Source organism: Leptinotarsa decemlineata, unplaced genomic scaffold (assembly GCF_025532065.1).
Source record: "Leptinotarsa decemlineata unplaced genomic scaffold, Ldec_3_MD MMD2_tig00001621_RagTag_RagTag, whole genome shotgun sequence".
NCBI lineage: Eukaryota > Metazoa > Arthropoda > Insecta > Coleoptera > Chrysomelidae > Leptinotarsa > Leptinotarsa decemlineata.
The window spans coordinates 3,166,630-3,190,791 of NW_027412566.1; the positions used below are offsets into that span (position 1 = coordinate 3,166,630).

The window sequence follows — 24,162 nt, forward strand, 5'->3', positions numbered from 1 at the left end:
AGTAGTTCAAATGCTTTTTTATGATGAATATTTTTTCAACTCTTTTGGAACTTTTAGTTTTCAACTATAACTGTGTTGATGTAACATTAGCGTATTTTAATATTACAATATGAAATTTTATTCATCCTTAAAAAATTCAGAACCTACTTTTTCTGGAGGTCAGTGAAAATGGATCCAACATTTATAATATGGTATTTTTGCAAGTAAAATGGTGGTTCGTGGAATTCTTAACTAAATATTTTTCAGAGGCCAAGCTTTATTCCCTATTGATATGAGTAGCAATATATTTTGTAGAGTTCTTTCAGAAGATTGCTCATTTCACTACTTTCCCCGCACTTTCAATTAACATTTGATTCCAGGTCTTGGCGACTTCTTTGAAGACGTGAAAAAAGCCTATGCAGAAGCAAACATTCTCCTCGGAGATATCATCAAAGTAACCCCCTCCTCCAAAGTTGTAGGGGATCTCGCCCAATTCATGGTCCAAAACAAACTCACCTCGAAAGATGTGCTTGAGAAAGCCGAAGAACTGTCATTCCCCAAGTCAGTGGTGGAATACCTCCAGGGACACATCGGCCAGCCTTACGGAGGCTTCCCGGAACCCCTCCGATCCAAAGTGCTCAGAAATATGCCCCGTATTGAAGGCCGGCCAGGAAAGAGTTTGCCTCCTCTTGATTTTGGCGCGCTGGAGAAAGATCTGAAAGAAACCTTTCCACATGCGACAGAAAGAGACGTTATGTCTGCAGCTCTCTATCCCCAAGTGACCAACGAGTACTTAACTTTCTCAGATAAGTACGGACCAGTGGATAAACTTGACACGAGGGTGTTCCTAGTCGGCCCGAAGGTAGGGGAGGAATTCGAGGTGACAATAGAAAAAGGAAAAACGCTGGGGATCAAGACTCTTGCCGTAGCTGAGGACCTCACTGAAAACGGAGAGAGGGAAGTCTTCTTTGAACTGAACGGAACGCTGCGGTCGGTCATGATCAGAGACAAAGATGCCGGAAAAGAAATGCATCTACACCCGAAAGCTGACAAAACTAACAAAAAACAGGTGGGAGCGCCCATGCCAGGAACCATCATCGACATCAGAGTGAAGGTCGGGGAAAAAGTGGAGAAGGGAACTCCCTTGGTCATCCTGTCCGCTATGAAAATGGAGACCGTGGTGCAAAGCCCCGTGGAAGGGGTCATCAAGAGTTTGGATGCCACGATGGGAATGAAGTTGGAAGCCGAAGACTTGATAGCCACCATGGAGTAGCGAGGAACGTAGATTTCCGTCAGACATACATCACTGTTTGGCTGTGCTAGGAGAAGGTTTGCTTCTTTGTTGAATTCCTTAATTGTTAAGTTTACGATTTGTTGAATTTTTATACTTAATTTTTCAATATTTGAAATGATTTATACAATATTATCATTAATCATGTGAGTAGTAATTTGTTTATTCTATTTTGAAATATATTTTTATACAGTTGCCTTTATCTGTAGTAATAATGGAAATGATCTCGATATGGTCATTTGTGTATCAGGTAAGTATGAGAATCATAACCTAACATTATATATTTCTCCATATTAGGAATCTGTCAGAAAATAATTCTAAAAATATGAGAATATTTGGATATCCATTTGAAAGAGTTCAAGGGAATATGGTTTTTGAGTTTTGATTGACCCAGTACTAGAAAAAAAGTTATTGGTCAAATTATTATTATTATTCGGAAATAAAATAACTATATTTGAAAAATATATTCATGAAACAAACTTTTCAGTTAATAAATCAGTTTTTTGATACACAAAGTTGTCCAAAAATTAAACCATCAAACAATTTTTTTTTTTTTATAAAAACCTTTGGTAAAAAGAGGAAATTGATTGAATGACGGTTTCATTTAGTTGAAATCAAAGACATTTTTATACAGCACATAAATCTATTTAGACATAAACATTATTATAGTAAACACACTCAATACATGATTTGACGAATAAGAACAGTGTCGAGTAAAATTATTGTTAAAAGGCACGAGTTGGAAAAATATAGATTATACGAATATGAGTTATTCAATGAACGACGAAAAAAAGTTCTACAAAAGCGTTCAATTGCGAGTACATCAGTTCGAATCTTTTGTAGACTAACATTCGTCACAATGGAATGTAACACTGCTTATAAATATTGTTGAGTACATAGAAATTATAATTTTCAACATGTCAGTAGTTATTTAACAATATTCAACAAATAATAACAAAACGTAAATGTATGACTAGAACAAAACCAGAGATACGTTACTCAAGCACGTTACTCAAGTTCCTTAAAATTCCTTATAGTTTTGTTGAAAAAACTACTGAAAAATTTCAAGTAAAATACTCATTTGGATAATTCATTTATTGATTATGGCATTCTGTAATTTGCTTTCCAACATTTGACGTCTCTCTTCAAATTACATCTTAATGTTTCCATGAACTTGTATAACTTCAGATCAAATATTTTTGTCCCTTTTCACATTGATTTTTATAATTATTTACGATATTGACTATATTGACCAACAAATTTAGTGAATGATCACCAAATTTTGACGGTTTCTATTATTTATATTCCGCCAACAACGGTCGCTTGTTTGAGACAAGGAGTTGTCTTTCGAATGTTCAACAAGCTGCTCAAGTCAGGCAGGAGATTGGTTTTGCTGTGAAATCCTTCGGGATTTGAAACCGGAAAACCTACTTTTTCAAAACGAGTCGCTGTAATTCTGACAACAAGCACAGTTCGGTTTGCTCTCACTATTTATCACGCAAAAGGACAACATTCAAATCGTATCACAGAAAATACAGACCACTTACATTGATACCCAACATAGTTTTGGTCCTTCGAGCCGGATACTCGTGATTTGAGTTTGAACGATGTTTTCTGCGAATTTTAATAGTATTGTTGCTTTCAAATAATACAAAAAGGTGTTTTTTTCGTAATTTAACTACTAGTTTCGATTCGTATTCATTTATTAGTATTCAATATTTTGTGGATAAGAATAAAAACCATAAACCGGCGTACGATTTCATCTCGATACAGGGGTGTTTATTTCAGTTCATCATTTGCAATTATTCGAGTACAAGTTTGGTTTTATTGTTCATCTAACGATTAAAATACAATATCATTGTTGGTGTTGTTCAAATTAGTTCAACTTAATCTATCATTCAATAGTCAATTCAACATTCCAACAGTTTTTTCTCTCTTTTTTATTTATTTTTTGGTATAGGTTATCGTTGTTTTAAATGGTTTACAAAAATAAAATCAAATTGACTACATACGTTAAAGTTTGGTTATAGACACGGTGTATTGGCGCATGCCCAAAAAAATTATGGAATAAAATAAAGTAAAAAGTTGGAAATATTTCAGCTCATCGTTTATTCCTTACTTTAGCTTATTCATTTTATAAACTCTTTGCTTTTTTTACTTTTTTCTTATTTAATGTTACTTTATTTATAAACCCGCCTTTAATTTTGGTGATTATTCTCCGATTTTGGTGGTATTTTCCGAAGTTAAACAACTTGATTTGATGTTTACTGGTACTTTAGTCATTTTACTTTTTTTTTCGAGGTACCTGAATTCGCAATACTTAATGCATACCTGAAATTTCCAATTTGGCTGCTTCACGTGAATATTTTAAATAGATAAAGCTTTGAGAACAGAATACCACAATATAAAACTGAAACTATCCATAAAAATTTGAACATCAACATAAAACAATAAAAAAAAATAAATTCGAATCTTGGTAACTATCTGCATCTATAATCTATGTTAAAACTATTTCTAGTAATCATCATGGTAATTTGATCTCAAGGTAAAAATTGAAAGAACTATATCAATCTTAATTGGGATGTCACTTTTCTCCCAACCAGTTAACGAAAGAAATGCTCATGCTATACCGAAAATCTAAAGTCACAACTTCAATATATTTCATTTCAATTTTAAATTTCACTAAGCAAAAATCAGATTGTTTTTATCGAAAACGATTTTCAAAATCGTGGTACTTCAGACCTATAGAATTGCCAGAAAAAAGTAACATAAGTCGACAGTGAATAGGCAGTACTTTTCTAAGTTTAGTCAATCATGAAAAATATAGCTTAATATAGAGTAGGCCGTCATTTTGAGTTCTCAAAATTTCCTACTGGGGCGATCTACACAAGTCTGCCCATTTAAAAATACTAAGACAGATTATACTACGTTTTCATTACAATAACAAAAGACTCTGCAGAATATGATTGAGACTAGCTAATCAATTTTGGCATAAAATTCCAAATTACCTGTTTTTCTACAAGTTATACTGAACTGTAATTGTTTTTCAAAATCTACTGGTTTTGCCTGAATTATTCATTTATCTATAAAGTTTTGACATAAATGCCAATAATTGATTAATTTATAAACTGCATGAATTGATCATTTCTCTAATCAATTTTTGGCATAAAATGCCAAAAAGTAACATTTATAAATTACCTGTTTTTATAAAAGTAATGTATTGTTTTTTTCAAAATATACTGGTTTTACATGAATTAATCATTTATTCGACCAATTTTTAGCATGAAATTCCAATAATTAACATATTCATGAATTATCTGTTCAATTATCTAATCAATTTTTGACATAAATTGCCAAAAACTAACATTCATAAATTCCCTGTTTTTATAAAAGTAATATCGTAACTTTTTTTTCAAAATCTACTGGTTTTGCATGAATTAACCATTTATCTAATAAATTTTTGGCATAAAAAGCCAACAATTGAAGTTTAAAAATTACCTGTTTTTATAAAAGTAAGATTATATTGTTTTTTTTTAAATCGACTGGTTTTGCCTGAATTATTAATTTATCTGATTGAGTTTTGACATGAAATGTCAATAAATGGCATATTTATAAATTACTTCTTTTCCTAAAAGTATTGTGATTTTTTTATGAAGTAATACTTTTTGATTGTCAAAATATATTTAAATTCCGTTCATTTCTACTACTTATCAATATGTCTGTGATTTCTATTTTATATCCCTTCAATTTGCATCTTCCGCGGTATCTATTATGATGAGATGAGCTATTTTCAGATGAAGTAATCAATCTTTACACATCTACAAAGTCCTTTGGTAGAATGATAACAAGAAAAGTGAGTTTGGATGAAGTAAATAAGAATACTGAACTGAGTGTAGAAACCCGACTATCTAATATTCATCTATATTTCACTAGATAATAACTCCTATGCTACATAATACTCCATTATGTATTGTACAAACATCAGCAAAAAAAATAAATTATTCCTTGAGCTACAGTGGCTCAGAATTACGACGTACTCCCTGTCCAATTTGTGATCAAATAGATTAGTAAAAACAATTTAGAAAGAAAAGTCATTATAAAAGGTTTCTCAAATGTGGACCTCGAAGTAAAAAAGAAGCTAAGGGAGTCCATTCCAATTGAAGAGAAATAACATAAATGTTGATATGAATGTTTTGACGGTTGACAAGGTAATGCAAAACATGATTGATGCTGTGTTTAACTGAAAATTGTGAGTAGAAAGTAAACATTATATGATTTACGCAAAAATTTTCGAAAAATATGAATTATACTTAATAATTATTCATTGATGTCATAGTGAGTTACACCTGTTTCAAATTGATGAAAAGGCATGATAGTCAAAACATAGCTTTCCAAATATTGGCCTTTATACCGGGTGACATCCAAATCATTGTGAACGCATCAATTCATTTGTTTATGGGGTGCGAAATTTGAATAAACAAACGAAGGTATAGTTGCTTCGAGCTGATATTTCTGATGAAAAAAACAATTGTAAACCTATTCCAGTTCAACCGGAAATAAACTCAATGCAAGAATTTTAAATAATTGAAAACCTATGAAAATATACTTTCAACAAGACTGCATCGATTGTTGTTCCATTGTTATTCTGATTTATCTTGTAGAAAGTTTACCAAAAGTTGTTGTAGGTTAGGTTATGTAGGTTAGGTTAGGTTAGATCAGGTGCGGAGCCTGGAAATATAGTGTTTTTAAGCCATTTGGAACAACTTTGTCATTTGACCTCTGCGGATCCTGAAGGTCATGTCAATCGATTCAAATGTATTCGGTCGCCCTTTAGCGGCGATTCGTTAAGACGAATTTTTACCCCTATTTGCCTATACTATACGGGCATCGGAATCGTCCAACACTCGGCCAACGCTGATATAGCGTTCTCCGACTTTTTTATTTGACCTTTCCGGACGCTAGGGGTTATGTCAATCGACTCAAAATCAAAAGTTATGTCGATTCATATACAAGGTAGCCCTCTAACGGCGATCCGTTAATCTAAATTTTTACCCCTCTCTCTCTCTGAACCTTTCAGTAGTGAACGAAACGGAACTCTCTCTCTCCTTCTATCTTCACTAACTAACCTCCCTCTCAACTTCCGTCCACCTAGCCTTATTACACTTTTGGTACCGCTCTCGTCATGCATTTACAAGGAAAGTTCATAGATGACGTCATATAGCGCCGCCGTATTGAATTTAGAGAAAATGGCTCCTACGTCCTTAGGCGCTATTTTGAAAGAAAATATTTCACTTGCGTGACTTATCAAAACGATCTTAAAATACAGGGCTCTATTCGAAGTTCTTGAGTATTCATTTCCCGTTAGACCCAAATAGGTTTCCAGTTGTTTTTCAATTAGAAACTGTACGTTCTTTCCGAATTTCAAATTTCATATTCTAGAAACAAGTGAATGGTGCTATGTACAATAACTTCGTTGCCACCCGGTATAACTATATTTGTATGATTATAAATAATCAACATTAACATCCAATATGCCCTAAGGAATATCCGAAGTATTTATTTTGAAAAATTAGGGCGTAAACATTGGACTGGAATCGTTTATCCCGAATCTGAACCACTGTAAAGCCCCTAACCACACTTTCGTCAACCCATCGATCTATGAAATCAATTCGAATAACAAAATTCAAATGGCACAAGTGTTTTGACTATTCTTTAAGCTTCTTTTATTTTATATCACTTCGACTAATGTAATAACTAATCTCTACTATCACAAATAACAACAAACATCGATGCATATTAGAGTGCATTGAGTGAATGACAGTCCTCGCGACAATTGACAGCAACAACATTTTGGCACCGTTCCATTTTCCGAACCGTCTGTCAATTTCACCACGTTACTCTCTAAATACAGTACAGAATATACTAGTAACAAGTCCTAGGAAACTAATACCAAATGAATGGATCTTCAATTGATTGTCGATAACATCTCAAAGAGTATTTTTTGTTCGTCCCGTTCAAAATGAGTATTTTATCGTCGTCGGATCTCCTTCTTCAGAGGAGTCAATCTCTATTCGAGTACTCAATACTGAAATGAAATTAGGTTAGGATCTACTCTTCCACCTACTGAACATCGCTGGACTCTCCCTCAACTCTAGCAAGACGTGTTTCGAATTCTTTGCAGAGCGCAGTCTTGGCCTAGAAATTTGAATGACCAATTCAAGGATTTCTCGTAGAAATAGGAGAAAGTTGAGGCATAAAAAGGAGGTTTGTATTATAAAACACAGTATTTTCCTTCATTTTCAGGATATTCAATAATTGAAATGTAATTTAATAAAACTCAATTTAAGGGAGGACGAATTTCAATCAAAGGGTATGACGTCACATGCTCACAAACGTCAGCACTATCAACATTTTTAAACGCTATCAACGGAAGGATCGAACTTTTCATCCCGCAATGAGAAAAAAACCGTATACGCACCATGTATTGAAAAAGTACCGCATTCTCACCCGCCCCGTAGGTGCGCGACATACTGTTCTTTCTTTCTAACCTCAAAATTTCAATTTTTATTATTAACAACTGGTAAACTAACTTCATAATGATATTTATATCAGATTGTGTAAGCTCTAGTGCTGAATCCATGTGGGCTACGGCACAATATTTGTAAAACTTCGAAATCGATTTTCATTCAATCAATCAAACATTTATTGAATCAGTTTTCCTTCACAATCACATTAAATAAAAAATATCATCATAAAATACTGACTGATTTAACAGGTCAAACAAACATAAAAAGTCAATATGAAACATACATAAAAAAAGTTAATAAGTTACAATCAAACTAGGCATTGTTAATAAACTATAACGAATGAATAATGACCTGCAGTGTTCAGTTGAAGATGCACCAGCCAGAATTCTGATTACCTTTTTCTGAATAACAAAAACTTCATCAGCTTTAGCTGATAAGCCCCACTGTTCAAGACCACAGGAAATTACCGACTGAATTGAACTGTGGTATAAAAATTCGAGAACATCAAAAGAGACTGTTTGTTTTAGCCGACGAAGTAAATATATATGTTTACCGAGCGACGGCGGCTCGTCAGAGGAGGTAAGGGAGGCTTAGCCTCCCCATAAAATTTGAGGCTATTCATCGCAATAAATTAAAAGATATTGACAAATAATTATGATTATTTTTTCCTAAAAATGCTTGGGTATACAAGAGATACTAATCTAACCTAACAAATGGCAGAATTCAACGTCTGCGCATGATAAATCAAGACAGAAATTGATCTTCCATCCAACCAGTAAGAGTATCATTACTTTACCAATAATTTTCAATATAAATACATAATGTGCCCGAAAAAACACTATCACTCATTACAAAGTACGTACCACACTGTATCCTGCATCAACAAAACTCAAACGCACCGCCAATGAACGAATAGCGAATAAACTATCAACCCGAAATAATAGATGCCATACGTTGCAAGGGAGCCAAGCCTCCGACCGCTTTAAAAAACACAGGCTCCACGAGACCGATCCAACTAGCGACATACGTCCCGATTGGTAATTTCAGTTGCAGACATTATAGCGTCAGAGGAGGCTAGCCTCCAGTTGGTCTCCGTTAGTGTACGACTGCGTTTGTTTTTTATTTAATTATTCGGACGGGATACCGCGACGGACCGGGACTAAAAAATATTCCGGTAAATCGTTTTAGTGTTTCTTGATAATAAGTGCTTTTTGGTAATATTAATGGGTTTTTGAAGTGTTTTCTTTCAATTTCGAGGTGTTTTCAGGTTTTCACTTTTCGGTAAGTTTTTTTTCATTTATTATGGATAAGTTGGACGGAATTGAAAAGTCTGACGATATAGTCGATTGGTTGCTGACAAATAATTTTGAGTCTTTATCTTATGATAATAATTATTATCATATTAAATTATGATAATTATATCATTATCAAAAATCTGGGAATTTTGATGTCAATTAAATCGTTAGATAATCGACAAAATCGAGGATTTAATAGTAGTTGGTACAATAAATGCGATTGGTTAACCGGCTCCATTAAACAAGAAAAACTTTTTTGTTGGCCCTGTGTTTTATTTTCCGTACCGAATAACAAACGTGGTCTAAAATAGGATACTCCGATTTAGAAAATTTACCTCGTGCTATGGGGCAAATATCTTTCACAATTTGACACTTTTTTAAACGGTAGCGTTTTTTCGGGTACCTCAAAAACCATCCAAAATAAGCTTATTATAGACAGTGTGGCATATATTATTAAGGAAAATATATGCAAGGAAATTGAAAGTGTTTTTTTTTGCATGAGAAATTGAAGAAACTGCCGATATTACCTGTACATCACAACTTTCAATCGTTTTTAGATATGTCAAAGATGGTAATGTGGTAGAACGTTTTATGGGTTTTCATGATGTTTCATCTGGGCGCACAGCTGACGATTTGTTTAATTTTTTAATTCGTACGTGTGACACCTATAATTCAAGGCAAAAGTTAATTGCGCAAACCTATGATGGGGCTGCGCTCATGGCCGGCCATTTAAATGGTTTACAAACTAAAATGAAGTCCATAGCTCCTCATGCACCTTTTACGCATTGTCATGCCCATGCCCTAACTTTACTATTAAGCAAAGCGTGCAACAACATGAAAATTTTCGCGCCTCCGGCGGGCTTTTCTGTGTGCATATAGTCTATATGACTTAAGCCTCCCCTGCTCTCCAATGCACGAGCCGTCACTGTTACTGAGCTTCAGTTTGACACTATCAACATGGAACTTCCGGGTAAGTTTATTATCAATATCAACACCTAGGAATTTAGTACAATTAACTTGATGTAAAGTTTCATTATTTAATCTAACCAAATAGCTTTTATCAATTGTTGTATTTTCAGTAACAAAGTTGAGCATTTGACATTCAGCAGAATTTAGCGGCAGGCCATTTATAGAACACCACTCAGAAATTTGATCAGTTACTTCATTAGCTTTGACAATTACCTCTGACATAGTTCTCGCAGATACCAAGATGTTAGTATCGTCCGCAAAAATAACAGTAATGGAAGCTTTTGAACCAAATTTCGGATGATCATTTATAAAAACCAAAAATAGAAGGGGTCCCAGAACAGAGCCTTGAGGTACCCCTCTTGATATCCATTTTCTTTCAGAAATCATTCCATTCACACAGACCAGCTGACTACGACCGGTCAGTTAAGGTCCAACCCAATTCAATGCAGAGCAATGTATACCATGTATGTCATGGTCAACGAGGTCAAAGACTTTGCTCAAATCAAAAAATAATCCTAAAGTCTGCTGATTGTTTTCCAAGATTTCCAGCGCATGTTTAATGAGTTGATCAATTGCACCAACTGTAGATTTATTTCTTCTATAAACATTCTGACTAGAAGAAAATAATCTGAATGATTCAAAGTAATCATATAATCTTTGATAGAAACAGTATTCAATAATCTTGAAAACTGACTGAAGTAGCGATATAGGCCTGTAAGATGCAGAGTCAGATCGAGAGCCCTTAATTTTGTATATTGGAAACCTCCTCTCAATGAAAGTGAAGTTAAGTGAAGAAATCACATTGGCAACCTTTTTAATAACACGACCAGGAATTTCATCAATACCGGATGATTTTTTCTTAGAAATTTTTTTGATAACTCGTTCAATTTATAATAATTAGGAGAAAAAATTATACTGTCGTTATCTGTCTATTAGTGTTTGGGAACATGTGACGTCACTGCTGTTACACGACCAATATAGGCTTTTGGCGGCAAAATTTGAAATGGAACTTGAAATACATGATTTTCAAAGTATTTGTTGAATTGATAAAAACAATAAATACTTTGAGCTATATAATAGGGAAGTATTTTTAAAAAATTATCAACATTCTTATTGTTAGCGTAGGGAAAATTCCCCTAAAGTGTTGACGAATTAGATTTTTGTAAAACTAAATGTAAATCAATCAGTTTCAACAAACAAAACATTCCATGTATTTGAGCTCTGACCAATGAACAATGAAACCAGCTTTATTTTTCACAAATATTTGTTAATAACTTGAATTATCATAATCCTGAAAATCAAATTCCTTACCTTATCTCTTTGCTCCAGCAGAAGTTCCTTAATATGTTCGTGCTGCCTTAGCAATTCTTCTTTCCGGTTTTCGAACAGCTGTCCTAATTTTTCTCGTTCGGAGACTCCTCTGCCAACTACGGCAGTAACTGCTTCTCTTTTGACTCTAGTGAATTGTTCCCTATTTCGATGTTTCTTCGCTAAGGCTTTGACTTCCTCCCTATGATCGGCTTGCAGTTTTCTCATCAGCTCTGATGTTTCCTTTTCGAATTGTTCCTTGAATTGAAAATATTAAAAACGTCATGAAAATGTCACAGATTCGACACTATCTATCACCAATGAAATTGTTGGAAAAAATTCAAAATTGGATTCACTGATAAGTGAATTGATTTGTTTTTTAACAATAATTGTTTCGAAAAAAAAATGGTCCACAGATTTTTACCCATACACCATCAATTTGTGCATCCGAAATCTGTTTTAAATCTGTTTTGTTTTAAAATCTGTTTTTCCGTTAACCAGCTGTCGCACCCACCCTCAGAAGTCGAAACTTGTGCGAGCTAAGGATTAACGAGGCCTTACCTTTCAACGTGTGATTCCTAATACCGGAGAGAATAATTAGGTAAAAGAAAACGACTTGGCTACTGCACGGCTCAAAATAATAATGACACATAATAATAATAATAGTTTGATGAACAATTACTTTTCCAAGTTGAGGTTAAAATTCATAATTACGATATAATTTACTATAATTATGGAATGTCGTCCACAGTTTATTGTAAAAACAAATATTTGTAAAGTGTAAACTGGAAACTACACTACACTACATCTTCATTTAATTCGCGCACAAAATGAATTTTACACAGATGTAATGAAGCAACTTCAATGACTTCGTCTAAAACTATTTCTCATCATTAGGGGGGCTTCTCATTTTATTCCTTCTTCCTAAATTTTGTTATGAGCTCAGTAACGTATTTCTGATAACACGCTTATCCGGATAATAGTCAGTAAACAATGGATCTGTAATATTAGAGCACATACCGTCAAAATTATGTGAGATACCAAAAATCAAGTACGCTCAATTCCAACTAAGTCAACATACATTTAGGATGTTAAAAATATCAACATTATAATCTGGATCGACTGAAAGTATCAGTACCTTCAATGTTTTAACCTGACTCGATTGAGACGTCTTCATGACCTTTTCCGCGGTATTGAAAATGACCTCGTGATATTTTTCCCTGAGTTCTTTTTCCTGAGTGACGAACTCCTTATTCATTGCCAGAAGTCGCTCTGAATGACTCCTAGGTAAGGTAGGTTTTTCTCCGTCACTTCCACTAATTTCTGGACCGTCCGCTACGTTGGTTAGTGGTTCGGCGCTGGGAGATTCAGTATAGAAAACAGAAGAAACGCTAGAAAAAAAATTGGGCGAATGAACATGAGAGTAAGTTGTTGTGAAGGACATTACTTTTTGAGATTGTTATCTTTCCCAAATTATTTGTGATATGTAACTGATATACATATTAGATGTACCGGAAGAGATGAAATGAAAAAAAAAAGATAAGTTTTTCACTTGTAGAAGTAAACAGATTAAAGTTGTTTGGTACTATGTCTTTCTTAGAATGAGGTCATCAACAATAAAACCATTCAATAATTTTTTACTTACTAGTAAATACAACTTAATTCTACTTCTCAAATCATCTTCGAACAAAAATGAACATTCCAACTCCTGTCAATTCGAGTTGAGATAAAATTGAGAAATGGTTCTTAATATGTTGAAATATTTCATCAATCACATTGTTAACTACATTCAAACTTCAATTATTTTTGAACTATTAATCTATCATTTTGAGTTGTAAGTTAGGATGCCTTCACTCTGGTCTTGGAACTATTGTACATTGAATTAAGTATGGATACTAATTTGTTATAAATGTAATAGTGGTTTATCTTGATTTATTTTTTCAGAAATACCTTCAAAAACCCAGTTGACAACCGTTTCAAGAGTTATTCCTTATAGTATAGGCTACTCATAAAATAAATATGTAATTGAGCATGCAATGAAACCACAAAAGTGAACCCAAAAACGTGCAGAAGTTTAGAAAGACAAAGGAACTAGCAACACAAAATTTACAGTGCTACAGTATGAATATTTATGAAGCCTTGTTTCATAACCTCGGAGAGCTGTAGGAAAAAAAATCATCAGCACATTTGAAACTGGTTCATATTGTGCGTGTCTTGTCAGTTTTTTTCATAAGATCTGAACATTTTGCAAGACATAATGGTTAAGGAATTAACCAATTGATTAGCAATAGAGTTAATATGCCGTTAAAGATTGATCCGTGTATTATGTTGGAATATTGTCTGAAATCTGATTAGAGGTTGATAACTCTCAAAGTTATTTTATACCAAACAACTTTATTCCTGGTTCCAGATTTTTTTTGTGGCAACCAAGTAATGTATATGAGAGTAATTTCCGATGAATTCTTCACATCTCTGTCACAAAAATCAGATCCTGAAAAACTACCACAAACAAGTATTAAAATGAACATCAATTAGGAAGAAATATTGATAATCATGCTATGGAAATACCAGAACAGACAGACTAAAAATATACAGGTTCTTCAAATCATGTAGCATAAACAGAAATATTAATTTATATAAAAATAGGTAAGTTTAAAAAAATTGTGAAGTAATTATTGCATTGAATGTTGGAGGAGGAAAAGAAAGTAAGTTTGGCATTATTGGTATTTTGAAAGTTTAGGTCCTGCTTCTGGAACTGTAAATTCTGAACACAGTCATATGTCGAGGACTCAAAAAATAAAGGATCTATCTCTAGCGGCAGAGGGCATCTTGTGATTTTTTATGTATATGAAAGGGTATACGAACAGATTTTTCATTCTTTTAAATGGTACAATCCTCAGAAATATCAAACGGGGGAAGAAATAATTACCATCGTTTTTCACTTAACAATATTCAAATTCAAAAATTGTCTTTGGTTTCTATTTGACAATGAATATGAATAATTTCCCCCAAAACAGTAACATCCAGCTAGTAACCAGGCTGTATGTCGACGGATTCGACGGGGTCGTCAGTTCGATAATAGATGTGTTAGTTTCATCTGAGAAGGAGGTGCCCAGGAAAAAAATAAAGTGTTTTTTTCTAAGAAAAAGTGAGGACACCCCAGTGTGGATGGGTTTGTCCTAGGATCATTAAAATTTGACTACACTTGGTTTTTATGAATGATATTCGTTACCAACTGGCCGGATAGCCTTAGTTGCTGAAGCCAATACATAAAATGAAGAGGAAGTAGAAAAACAAAGTAATCAACTCAGAAAAGAATCATGTGCTAAAAATGTTGATATAAATAACTTAATAAAAACGAAATGATTATAAACAATAATATAAAAAATTACCTTAATACTATTTCCTGGTCAAAACTTACGTTAAAAACAATATAGAGTTGCATTTCTCCTACTATTTACAATTAGGAAAGATAATAGTATCAACTTTTTTTGTTGTTCATTGTTGGTTTTGATATTGGGGCTGATGTTAGGTATATTCTTATATACCCTAGTTAGAAAATGATAAAGTCTTTTGTATTTTTCATATTCTGTGACTAAATTTATCGGTTAAACACATTGTAAATCTAACCTTAGCCCTCCAGATATACGTTCTTTGTAGTATCAAGGAATTGAAATTTTTCTTTACTTCAAACAATTTTCATAATTTTTTTGAAGATGATCTAGGTTGGAATGAAAAAAATTAAAATTGGAAGGTATGCATATTCCCTTAGACAAATGCACACTTTCTTCAGATTATAGGTTATATCACCAGAAAATATTCCTAATAATATGAGTTCCTTTACAAATAATACAGACTATATCAATTCAATACATCTAGTGAGTATTAGACATTGCAACATAAAAAACAATCAATTCATTTAGATATTTGGGGGATTTAATACTACCCATGTGAAAATTGTCAACTGTCATACTTTTTCGAGAATATCATCTCCGATTCGTGATAAATGATTTTCCGGACCTGTATATATAGATACCTAACTACCTCAGTAAAGTTGTAGGTGAAATGATTCAAACGTGCACACAAGTGGTGTGGTATTCGAGAACTCCACTGAAACTCACCATTTAGGGCATAGTCTCCAAACACCAGCAGGATGATCAGAAAAATCGATCTCGTTCTCCGTTCTTTAAAATGTTTTGAAGAGCAATGAGATTATTTTAGTAGTTCATTTCCGTTTCAGATAACCAAAAAATAGGTGTCTTTTAATGTTTGATGCTACATGAGAAGTTGTGTCCACACAATAGAACTATGAAAACAACATTCTTGATTCAACAACCAATTTGACATTAACAGAAAACGTTTATAACTGTTGCGGTGGTGTTTTCATAGTGCTGCTGGGTGATATATGAGAAATTCATAGCCATTATATGACGGAGGTTCTAGTTTTATTTAGTAAAGACTTGTCTAGCTGATTTCAGATTTATTTCAATGAAGTCCTACGTAGTTAATTAATCAGTAAAAATATTTAGACAGTAAGCCTTCAATTCACCTAACAACTTCAAAATACATTATTGAGCGAATATTTCTTTGTTTACATGATTATTACTTTCCGCTGTCCCTTTGATATCCGATCAGTTACATATCTCATTTCTCTCTATACATTTTACTTATATATATTCAATAAATTCATTTGCCAATTCATCAGAGGAATCAGTAATTAGCATTCATTCGCTTCAACCACACAAATTGACCAGACATTTAATATTCTTGTCATATGAAAACGCAGAAAATGTCATAACAATTAAAAAGTGAACATTACTCACATGCTCTTGCTGGATAACCTCTTCACAAGCTTCATATTGACTAATTTCGACTTTTTTTCTGAGAAATCAGTTGATTTCTGCGAATTTAAAGACATTTTCTTTTTCTCGTGCTTCTTCCTCAAGTTCTCCAATTTCTTCTCCAATTCAAGTTTCTTCTCCCTTACAACTTTATTTTCCAAAATTTTCTCTAACGGTTCGGCTATCAAATCCTCAATTTTTTCCTCTTTGATTTCAGGAACTTTGCAAAGCGTATTCGTTTCCACAGCTATAGTGGAAGATGACAGAGCGGGAAATGCAACAAGAACATCGTTATCGGTCGTGGATTCAACAGAAGTACTCCCACCTTTTGAAGAAAAAAATATATAGTAGTTTAAAATTCACTGAAAATCATTTCATTCATTCACATGAACCATTTGAAGTAATTTGAAATGATCTACGGAAGACCGATTGAAATGAAAATAAATTAGATGTTAAAATTATTCGAAATACTAAAAATGAAAATAATCGGACCAAAATAACATTTCACTCATTTTTATTTATTCGTTTTTTTTATAAATGTCTTACCTGTTATGGAAGGCCTCTGTGCTGGACTACCATTCGTTGTCACTTCCTTATTGCCTCTAGTCAAGGTGTTTCGCTTTTGTTCATCTCCCCCTTCCACAGGCTCCATATCATCCGTAAGCACCGCCAACTGCTGAGCTCGTTTTTCTAAATCGCTTTGGTATTTGATAGGGTTTGCCAGCGCTTCTGCAAAGTCCGACAATCCATCTGGAACGTAGTCTTTAACGACAACTTTCAAAAATAGTGTTGCTAAAGGGAGAGGTTGTCCGATTTCGGTTCGTAAGTTGACGTGTCGGTAGCCCGGGCACAAGCCAACAACTGGAAGAATTCGATGACCGATGAATCTTCCGGACTCTTCATATGCTACGATTCTAATCGAGGCTAAATCTGGTAGCACCACCTTTAAAAAGGGAATAACTGTTCAAAAGTGACATATTAACTTTCAAATATGTACTTTATGATGCACAAATATTAAGTGAGGTGTAAAAATTAGTGCTGACAAACAATGCTATTTTTGGAAAAACCATCGAAAATAAAATCTGCAATGCTATCAGGCTTGTTACGTTCCTCTTAAATAAAAAAGTACGTTTTTGAGAAAAACATTATTAGGGGCGTAGCTGAAAGCATGTATTTTTCAACATGGTAAATAAATTAATCAAAAAGACGCTGGTTGAAAGTTCATTGTTGTTATATGTGTACCAAGATTCACCAAAGCATTTGATGGAATTTTTGAAGATCTGAATCTGAAATTATCTTTCGAAACTGATTGTTCACTGCAACAAGTGTTAGATAAGCCTTGAAACAAGATGGTGGAAAATGAAAAATCGAAGATATATGAAATGGCCCGTGAGAACTGTGACAAAAATGTATTGGTCAGAATAAACGAGCTATTGAAACTTGTTTTGAAAAACACGCTGCACATATTCGACTTCAGAGACTGGGAAAGTCCAGTTTCACTCAACATACGTTGGACAACGATCATTGAATAAATGAATAGTGTTCACTATTATTGAGACCGGTACATGACCTAAGACTTTTGGATGCTTTTTATGTCTGGAAATGTCTGTTCATTTTCATGTCAATTAGCGATGAAAAGCACGTCAAGAAGAGTGCTGAAGTTATGTTGTGTGAGAGCAATACAGGCCATACAAGGTGTTTCATAAAGTAAAATTTAAATTTTTCATTTCCAGAAAGACAACTGAACCGTTTATAGCTATTTTGAGAAAGCTTTCTAATATCTTTAATGTTGAAAGTATTGCCTTTTATTATACTTGATAGTATTGTTTGGAAGTCAGAAAAAATATATTTTTGGAGCAAAGATTGTACATGAAATATCCGAAAGTAAATTTTACCTTTTTGAACACAAACGGTTCTTCATCATAAACTGGATTGATGCCATTATTCTGCACAACTTTCGTCTTGAATCTTTTCCTAACAGTATCCGCCGGTAACCCGTACATCTCCACCTCAACGTAAGTCCCTACTCTCTTATCAGTCAAGAATTGTCCAGATATCACAGTTATTTTAACGGTACCGGCAATTATACCGTCCACAGTTGACTCGGCGAAAGGGTAAAATCTCCTGTCAGTACGACGCATGAATTCGGGTTTAAGTAAGTAGCCGCTCCTGAAGTTATATTCGAAGATTCCTAAGTTCAACTGCATCGCCAAATCTAGCGTTTGGTAGTTCAGGGCGACTAGCTGGCAACCCGCGTTCCAGAACACCTGAGGCATGAAATTGGACGAGTCGAAACGGGTACCGGCGGGGTACACCCTGCTCAACTGGTGCTTGTTGTAGTTGACGAACTGTATGGGGTACTCCTTGAGAAGTGACGTGGCTTGCCTTTCGTCGAACGAAGACATTTCGTAGCTGCGGTTTTTTTCTGAAAAGGTTTTTTTCATTTCAACACAAAAAATTTACAAACTATTTTAGAATAGATTTCTCAACTACTAACAGTTGCTGACAATAGACGATTCTTGGATCCACTGATCGTTCATAGATATCTAGATTCAAATATGTTTTTTCTATGAAAAATTGTTGAGGAATTGCAAGTCCCGAGAAAATAGAAGAGTGCAAAAAAGGAGGGGTTGAACTTAATTCACATAAACCTTATGGTGAAAAACATGACTGAGAAGTTTATATACAAATACGGATATACAGCAATACTTCTGGTTCTGATCATTTTGAAAATAATAGATTCGATTATTTATAGTTATCTGCACTGTTTTGATAATTTGATTTTTTTTTAATATATCTTTGATTAATATTAGGTAAAGCATCAAAGTAAAAATTGAAATATTCAAAGTAATAGCAACTTCTTGAAAATAGAATTATGACCTCAGAAATATTTATATATTATGCAAGATATTCTTTAACTGTACAATTGAGTTGAAATTTTACTTTTTGAAAAATATAATGTTAAACGATACTTTAATATTGTTTTTTCGACGAATCTGTGAATTTATTTGTTTGGATTTTATTTTTGTTTTTACTTTTTCTTTCCTTGTTAACAATGCAATATTTGGTAAAACCATCGAAATCACCTAACCATAAAAATAAACTTTATTAATGTAAAACAACAACAAAATTGTCAAAATTCTGGTTATCTATTTTTTTGATTTAAATAATAAGCCTAACCTTTTCAGACGAAGTATATTTTAGGGTGATTTCCTGGGTCACCTTAACTTTCAGTAAATTAGTACTATTAACCGTTCGGTTCAAGAATAATAATGAAAAGCAGAGACATTGGGTAGTTTTGTTATTTTTATAAATCACTGAACTACCTGTAATAGGGAAAAGAAGTTTTAGCATTTTATTATTATAGAATTCGAGATACAACAGAACAAATTGGTGAACCAATAAATTTATGATGCAGAACTAAAAAAGAAAAAAAAACCGATTGAATGCGACCAAAATAGTAAGTACCACAAAATAATTGTTGGAAGTCATGAATGCAATACTTACTTTTGGCATTTTCGAAACTCGAAAAGTGAACAGGCTGTACATAGTTAACCAAAGCTGATATTTCAGCTCCAGCCTCGGTTTCCGTAGCGGGAACAGGTTTGTTATCACCACCTTCTTCAGTATTGTTTTCAGAGGAAACATCCGCCTCTAGAGTTTCTCCTTCTTCGACGTCACTCGAAGAATCGTCTTCTTCTGTTCCAGTCGATTCTTTAGATCCCTAAAAAAAGCCATCAAATGATATACAGAATGGATATACAGAATGATGACCAATGAAAACTATCTGTACTGTACCTGTCTGGTTTGTAAAGGAGGAGCATGTCTAGGTGCTTCGCCATTTGTTGTATTCTCTACATTCTGAACTTCTGGCGATGGAGGAACGTTCCTTTTGTGATGGTGATGATGGTGATGTTTTTTCTTATTTTTTATTATTATTTTTCTTTTCAATAACGATGGTGGGGGAAGAGGATTTCCTATAAAGACGACCAATTCATGAATTAAAACCTCAATACATCCAATAGTTGCATTCTACGTTACCAGGTTCCAGCTTGTGAGATTCCAAGGGAGATTCTAGAAGCATATCACCAAATATCTCTCTACAGTAGTTCGCAATCTTCGCCTGCTGACGTGGATTACAATGATTTTCGAAGGACAGCACTACTGGATAATCTGATGTTTTGAAAGCACTTTCAGCTATCGCTTCTAGCACCTCTTTTGCTGATATTTCAGGTACAAAAGTATATCCATGGACTATTATGGGCTCCTCGGTTCTGCCATTCCAAAAATCTAGTTCCACACATCTGAAAATAGAGACTAGAATGAAAAGCTGATTCATTATCTTTGGAGGGGGCCCTAACGGAACAACATTAAAAAAACGGTATCCTAACTGTAGCTATATTGAAGTAGTAGCAACTTTTGCGCTGCAAACTTATATTTCTGTAACTAGTAATGTCACTCTTTGTTGCTTCTTTTTTTACCGATACAGATCTGAATATACTCCTTCAATGAAATATATGCTTATCATATCGGGTAAAGCATCACCTCATCAAGTGTATGGTATTATAAATACGAAACTAAGATTTCTCATGAAGCTAGTTTCCAACATATCATTTTACAGTTCATGCAAAACGGAATCGATGAATAGAAAAGCATAGGAAACATACCTACATCCAGCTAACAGACACTGTCGATACATTTCGGTGCTGGACTTCCCTGTCAACTGATGGCCAGTCAAATAAGTATTGTGCGACGAGTTGATGAAATAATGTGCTAACGGTTGATCCATATCGTGGCTGAGATCAAATTTGGCAGGCGCCATGATGTTATTGTCTTCAGAGAGAAGATAACGCAGGAAGCCCTCAAAGGAGAGCTGGCCTTTCTGGGCGTTGTATTTGTTCGGTTCGTAGAGGGCTATCACATCTTTCGATCTGGTTGCGTCCGCGTAGGGATGAAGGATTTCGTTCAGTCGGGGGTCCCTTTGAGTTTTGTTCAAGAACTCCACGAACTGGTGGGAAGTCATTACCTTTTTTGCGCCAACTCTGAAAAAGGATAAGAAGCTTTTTGGTTTTTTCATACCAGCTTTTCCTGCATCTGGTAGATTCTCACCACTTCGTTTTGAGAAATCAATGTCCATAGTGAAGCTGAAGACTAATAAATTACAACTACCTACTCCAAAATACAACTCCACATGAACATTCATGTGATTAAAGAACCAATTGATAACGTAGCAAAGTACTTCCAAACTTCAATGCCTCTCATCAACAAACTAAACATACTAAACAGCTGGAACTGTGAACATATATTCGAGGGAAGTGTACCAACATAAAAAAAATCGTTAATCGGAAGTACATGGCCCGCCAAATTTGAACACGTGATTTCATGTGATTTTTCTTTTATTATTGAATAATCTAGGACCTAGGAGTTTCATAATTTTTCATTAAATAGACACAGCCCGATATAAGTTCTATAGACTATGTTCTGTGAAAAAAAGTACTCGCAAAAAATCTTGAAAGTGTATTTTCCTACCTGTCGCCATAAGAAGTAATCATGTGTCAATTTGTAGTTAGATTAATTAGTTGTCTTGTTGTTTTAGTCAAATTAAACGTTTTTAAACGCTTTAAGCATGGAGAACGATATGTTTCTGCTCGTGTTTTGTGTCTTCTAACCGTTTTCTTTGTTTCTTTTTCAACGATTCTTAAATTCTGCGACAAGCATTTACATTCGCTTCACTTGTAAACAAGTTTTTTTGTTCGACGGATACATTGAAACTCATCAGACAGCACCGACTGCACAACAAACTGTTGCATTTCTCAACAAACAAGATGAGCCGGGGGAAAGCGAACTTTTCCGAGAACCTGCTGAATGGCTTTGTCAACACATTCATTTGGATAAGATAAATACACACTGCTTTCGGGAAATTCATTCACCATTATATTATTTACATACTTTCCACAATCTGTGTTTGTAGCCGGCCGATTTATAGTGAAAATGGTAATCAACTTTCATGTACAAAACAGAAGCATGTCTGCAGATAGGAGTAACTAGATATTTCATTTAATGGATCACCGCAGAAAATATATAACTGAATGAAAAATGTTTTTTACCTGAAACTCAGAAATTATTTCAAAAATAGTTGGAAAATGCAACTCTTTATTCTATTAACTTGCAGAATGTGTCAATGAACATAAAACAAAGCCGATTTTTGTACTTGTAATGCAATAAGTGATTAATAAATTACATTCTACTTATCTGCATTAAGCATCTCATATTATTTCTACCGATTATTTCTTTTTTTTTGCCTACCGCTGAATGAGCTAAACTTTATTATTAAAAACGGTAGATGCAATAATATTACAGCACAATTGTTCAATTTTCGAAATCGGAATAAGCAAGTTTACCCAGAAATACGTTACAAAACCCATAAACAAATTTAGCGGGACAAGATCGGCGCCAAATGAAGAAATAAACCTTTCAAAATCCTATGAATAAATAACAAATAATCCAAAGATCTGTTTTTCAGAAAAATATTGTTTTATTTTTCGAAAAAGGACTGTAAATAGTCATTGTCAGTGCCTGACGTGCCATAAATTTACAGTGCATTTTAAATGGTCTTTAAATTACTCTACTTGTCTCTATATGTCTGACGAGAACCTACATTCAGTCTCGGGAAGCTAAACGTGTGAACTTATGGCGACTAAGTTGTTGATCTTATTCTCAACCAAAAAATTTCACAGTAAAAACGTACATTTTTGTACGATATCCCAGCCTCCATATTCGCCTGACCTGGCTGCGTGTGACTTTTTCCTATTTCCAAAAATAGAGAAAATCTCATTGCGCTGATACAAGTGCATATCTAAAAGGGACTATTTAGAAGGCTCGACATCAATGTACGACGAATACTAACGGACGGTGGTCTGACCTAAGAAAAAACAAAAGACGTTTTTTCATAATATCTTTTATTTTTCAACATAGTCTTCTTTCAACTCTAGACACTTCACCCAGCGATGCTCTAATCTCTGTAACCCGCCCAAATAGTACTCCTCCGAGGGCAATTTTTAGATGAGGAAACAAAAAAGAAGCCGCCTGGGGCTAAATCTGGTAAGTAAGGCGGATGGTCAAGCAGGTCAAACCGTAATTCGTGGGTTTTCGTCATGGCAATCGCTGGGGTGTGAGGTGGTCCTCCTGTCTTGGTAAGACAGGGTTTTCTTTTTCTGCAAATGTGGCCGTTTTTCTGCAGTTGTGCCTTCAGTTCGTCAAATAATGATGCGTAGTATGCTCTTGTAATGGCTTTTCCTTTTTGAAGATAATCGATTACAATAGCTCCGTGACTATCCCAAGCAACAGTCGCCATCACTTTCCCAAACGAAAAAACTTTTTTTTGAGCCGGTTCTCCCTTTGCAATCCACTGGTTGGACTGTATTTTTGTTTCGGACGTACAATAGTGTATCCAAGTTTTGTTTACGGTGATTAATCGGCGCCAGAACTCGGATTTATTGCGCCTAAACTGCGCAACTGAGCGTTGGAAATGTTCATTCGAACATTTCCAACGCTCTATTCGTCTAAAGTGAGCAAACGCGGCACCCGACGCGCGAACAACTTGCTCATGCCTAAATATTGATTTAATATGTGACAAACACGTTCTTTTGACATGTTCATAACCTCGGCGGTCGTCTAGCACCATTTGGTGAGCTTTGGCAATGTTTTCTTCGGTAGTTACAGTTTTTGAACGTCCCGAATGTTCATCGCCTCCTAAGCTTTTATTGCCACGTTTACATTCAGCTGCCCAAAATTTCACTAAGGTAAATGATGGTGTAGAGTCCCAATGCACAAAATCCAACTCATTCTGAATTGCTCTGGCGTATTACCTTTCAAAAACAAATATTTAATAAGAGCTCGATATAGTTTAGGTAAACGATATAGTGCAACCTACCTTTTAACAGCTCCTTTTT

At 34.4% G+C, this 24,162-nt stretch overlaps 2 protein-coding genes and 1 long non-coding RNA gene across 5 annotated transcripts in view; 2 read left to right on the forward strand and 1 right to left on the reverse strand.

Moving 5' to 3' along the window:
- The window catches only part of PCB (Pyruvate carboxylase), a 50,210-nt gene extending 48,745 nt beyond the window's left edge, over positions 1-1,465 (forward strand). For both annotated transcript variants that reach the window (XM_074176186.1, XM_074176187.1), the window contains one exon: positions 360-1,465. In XM_074176186.1, the coding sequence (XP_074032287.1) occupies positions 360-1,252 (893 nt within the window). In that variant the 3' untranslated portion in view covers positions 1,253-1,465. The remainder of the gene's footprint in view (positions 1-359) is intronic.
- The window catches only part of Plc21C (Phospholipase C at 21C), a 69,823-nt gene continuing 46,482 nt past the window's right edge, over positions 822-24,162 (reverse strand). Inside the window, exons 1-11 of one of the 2 annotated variants that reach the window (XM_074176185.1) lie at positions 21,740-21,929; positions 20,878-21,252; positions 20,252-20,514; positions 20,009-20,187; positions 19,718-19,934; positions 18,106-18,635; positions 16,757-17,153; positions 16,193-16,535; positions 12,508-12,760; positions 11,373-11,627; positions 822-7,465 (exon numbers count right to left, since the gene is read on the reverse strand). In XM_074176185.1, the coding sequence (XP_074032286.1) occupies positions 7,391-7,465; positions 11,373-11,627; positions 12,508-12,760; positions 16,193-16,535; positions 16,757-17,153; positions 18,106-18,635; positions 19,718-19,934; positions 20,009-20,187; positions 20,252-20,514; positions 20,878-21,252; positions 21,740-21,762 (2,910 nt within the window). In that variant the 5' untranslated portion in view covers positions 21,763-21,929 and the 3' untranslated portion in view covers positions 822-7,390. Of the gene's footprint in view, positions 7,466-11,372; positions 11,628-12,507; positions 12,761-16,192; positions 16,536-16,756; positions 17,154-18,105; positions 18,636-19,717; positions 19,935-20,008; positions 20,188-20,251; positions 20,515-20,877; positions 21,253-21,739; positions 21,930-24,162 lie in introns of those variants that run through there. The other variant, XM_074176184.1, reaches the window with a different exon arrangement.
- On the forward strand, positions 12,759-16,727 carry LOC141482614 (uncharacterized). The gene is made up of 3 exons (XR_012465613.1): positions 12,759-13,255; positions 13,314-14,015; positions 16,428-16,727. It is a non-coding gene; the product is annotated as an uncharacterized lncRNA (long non-coding RNA).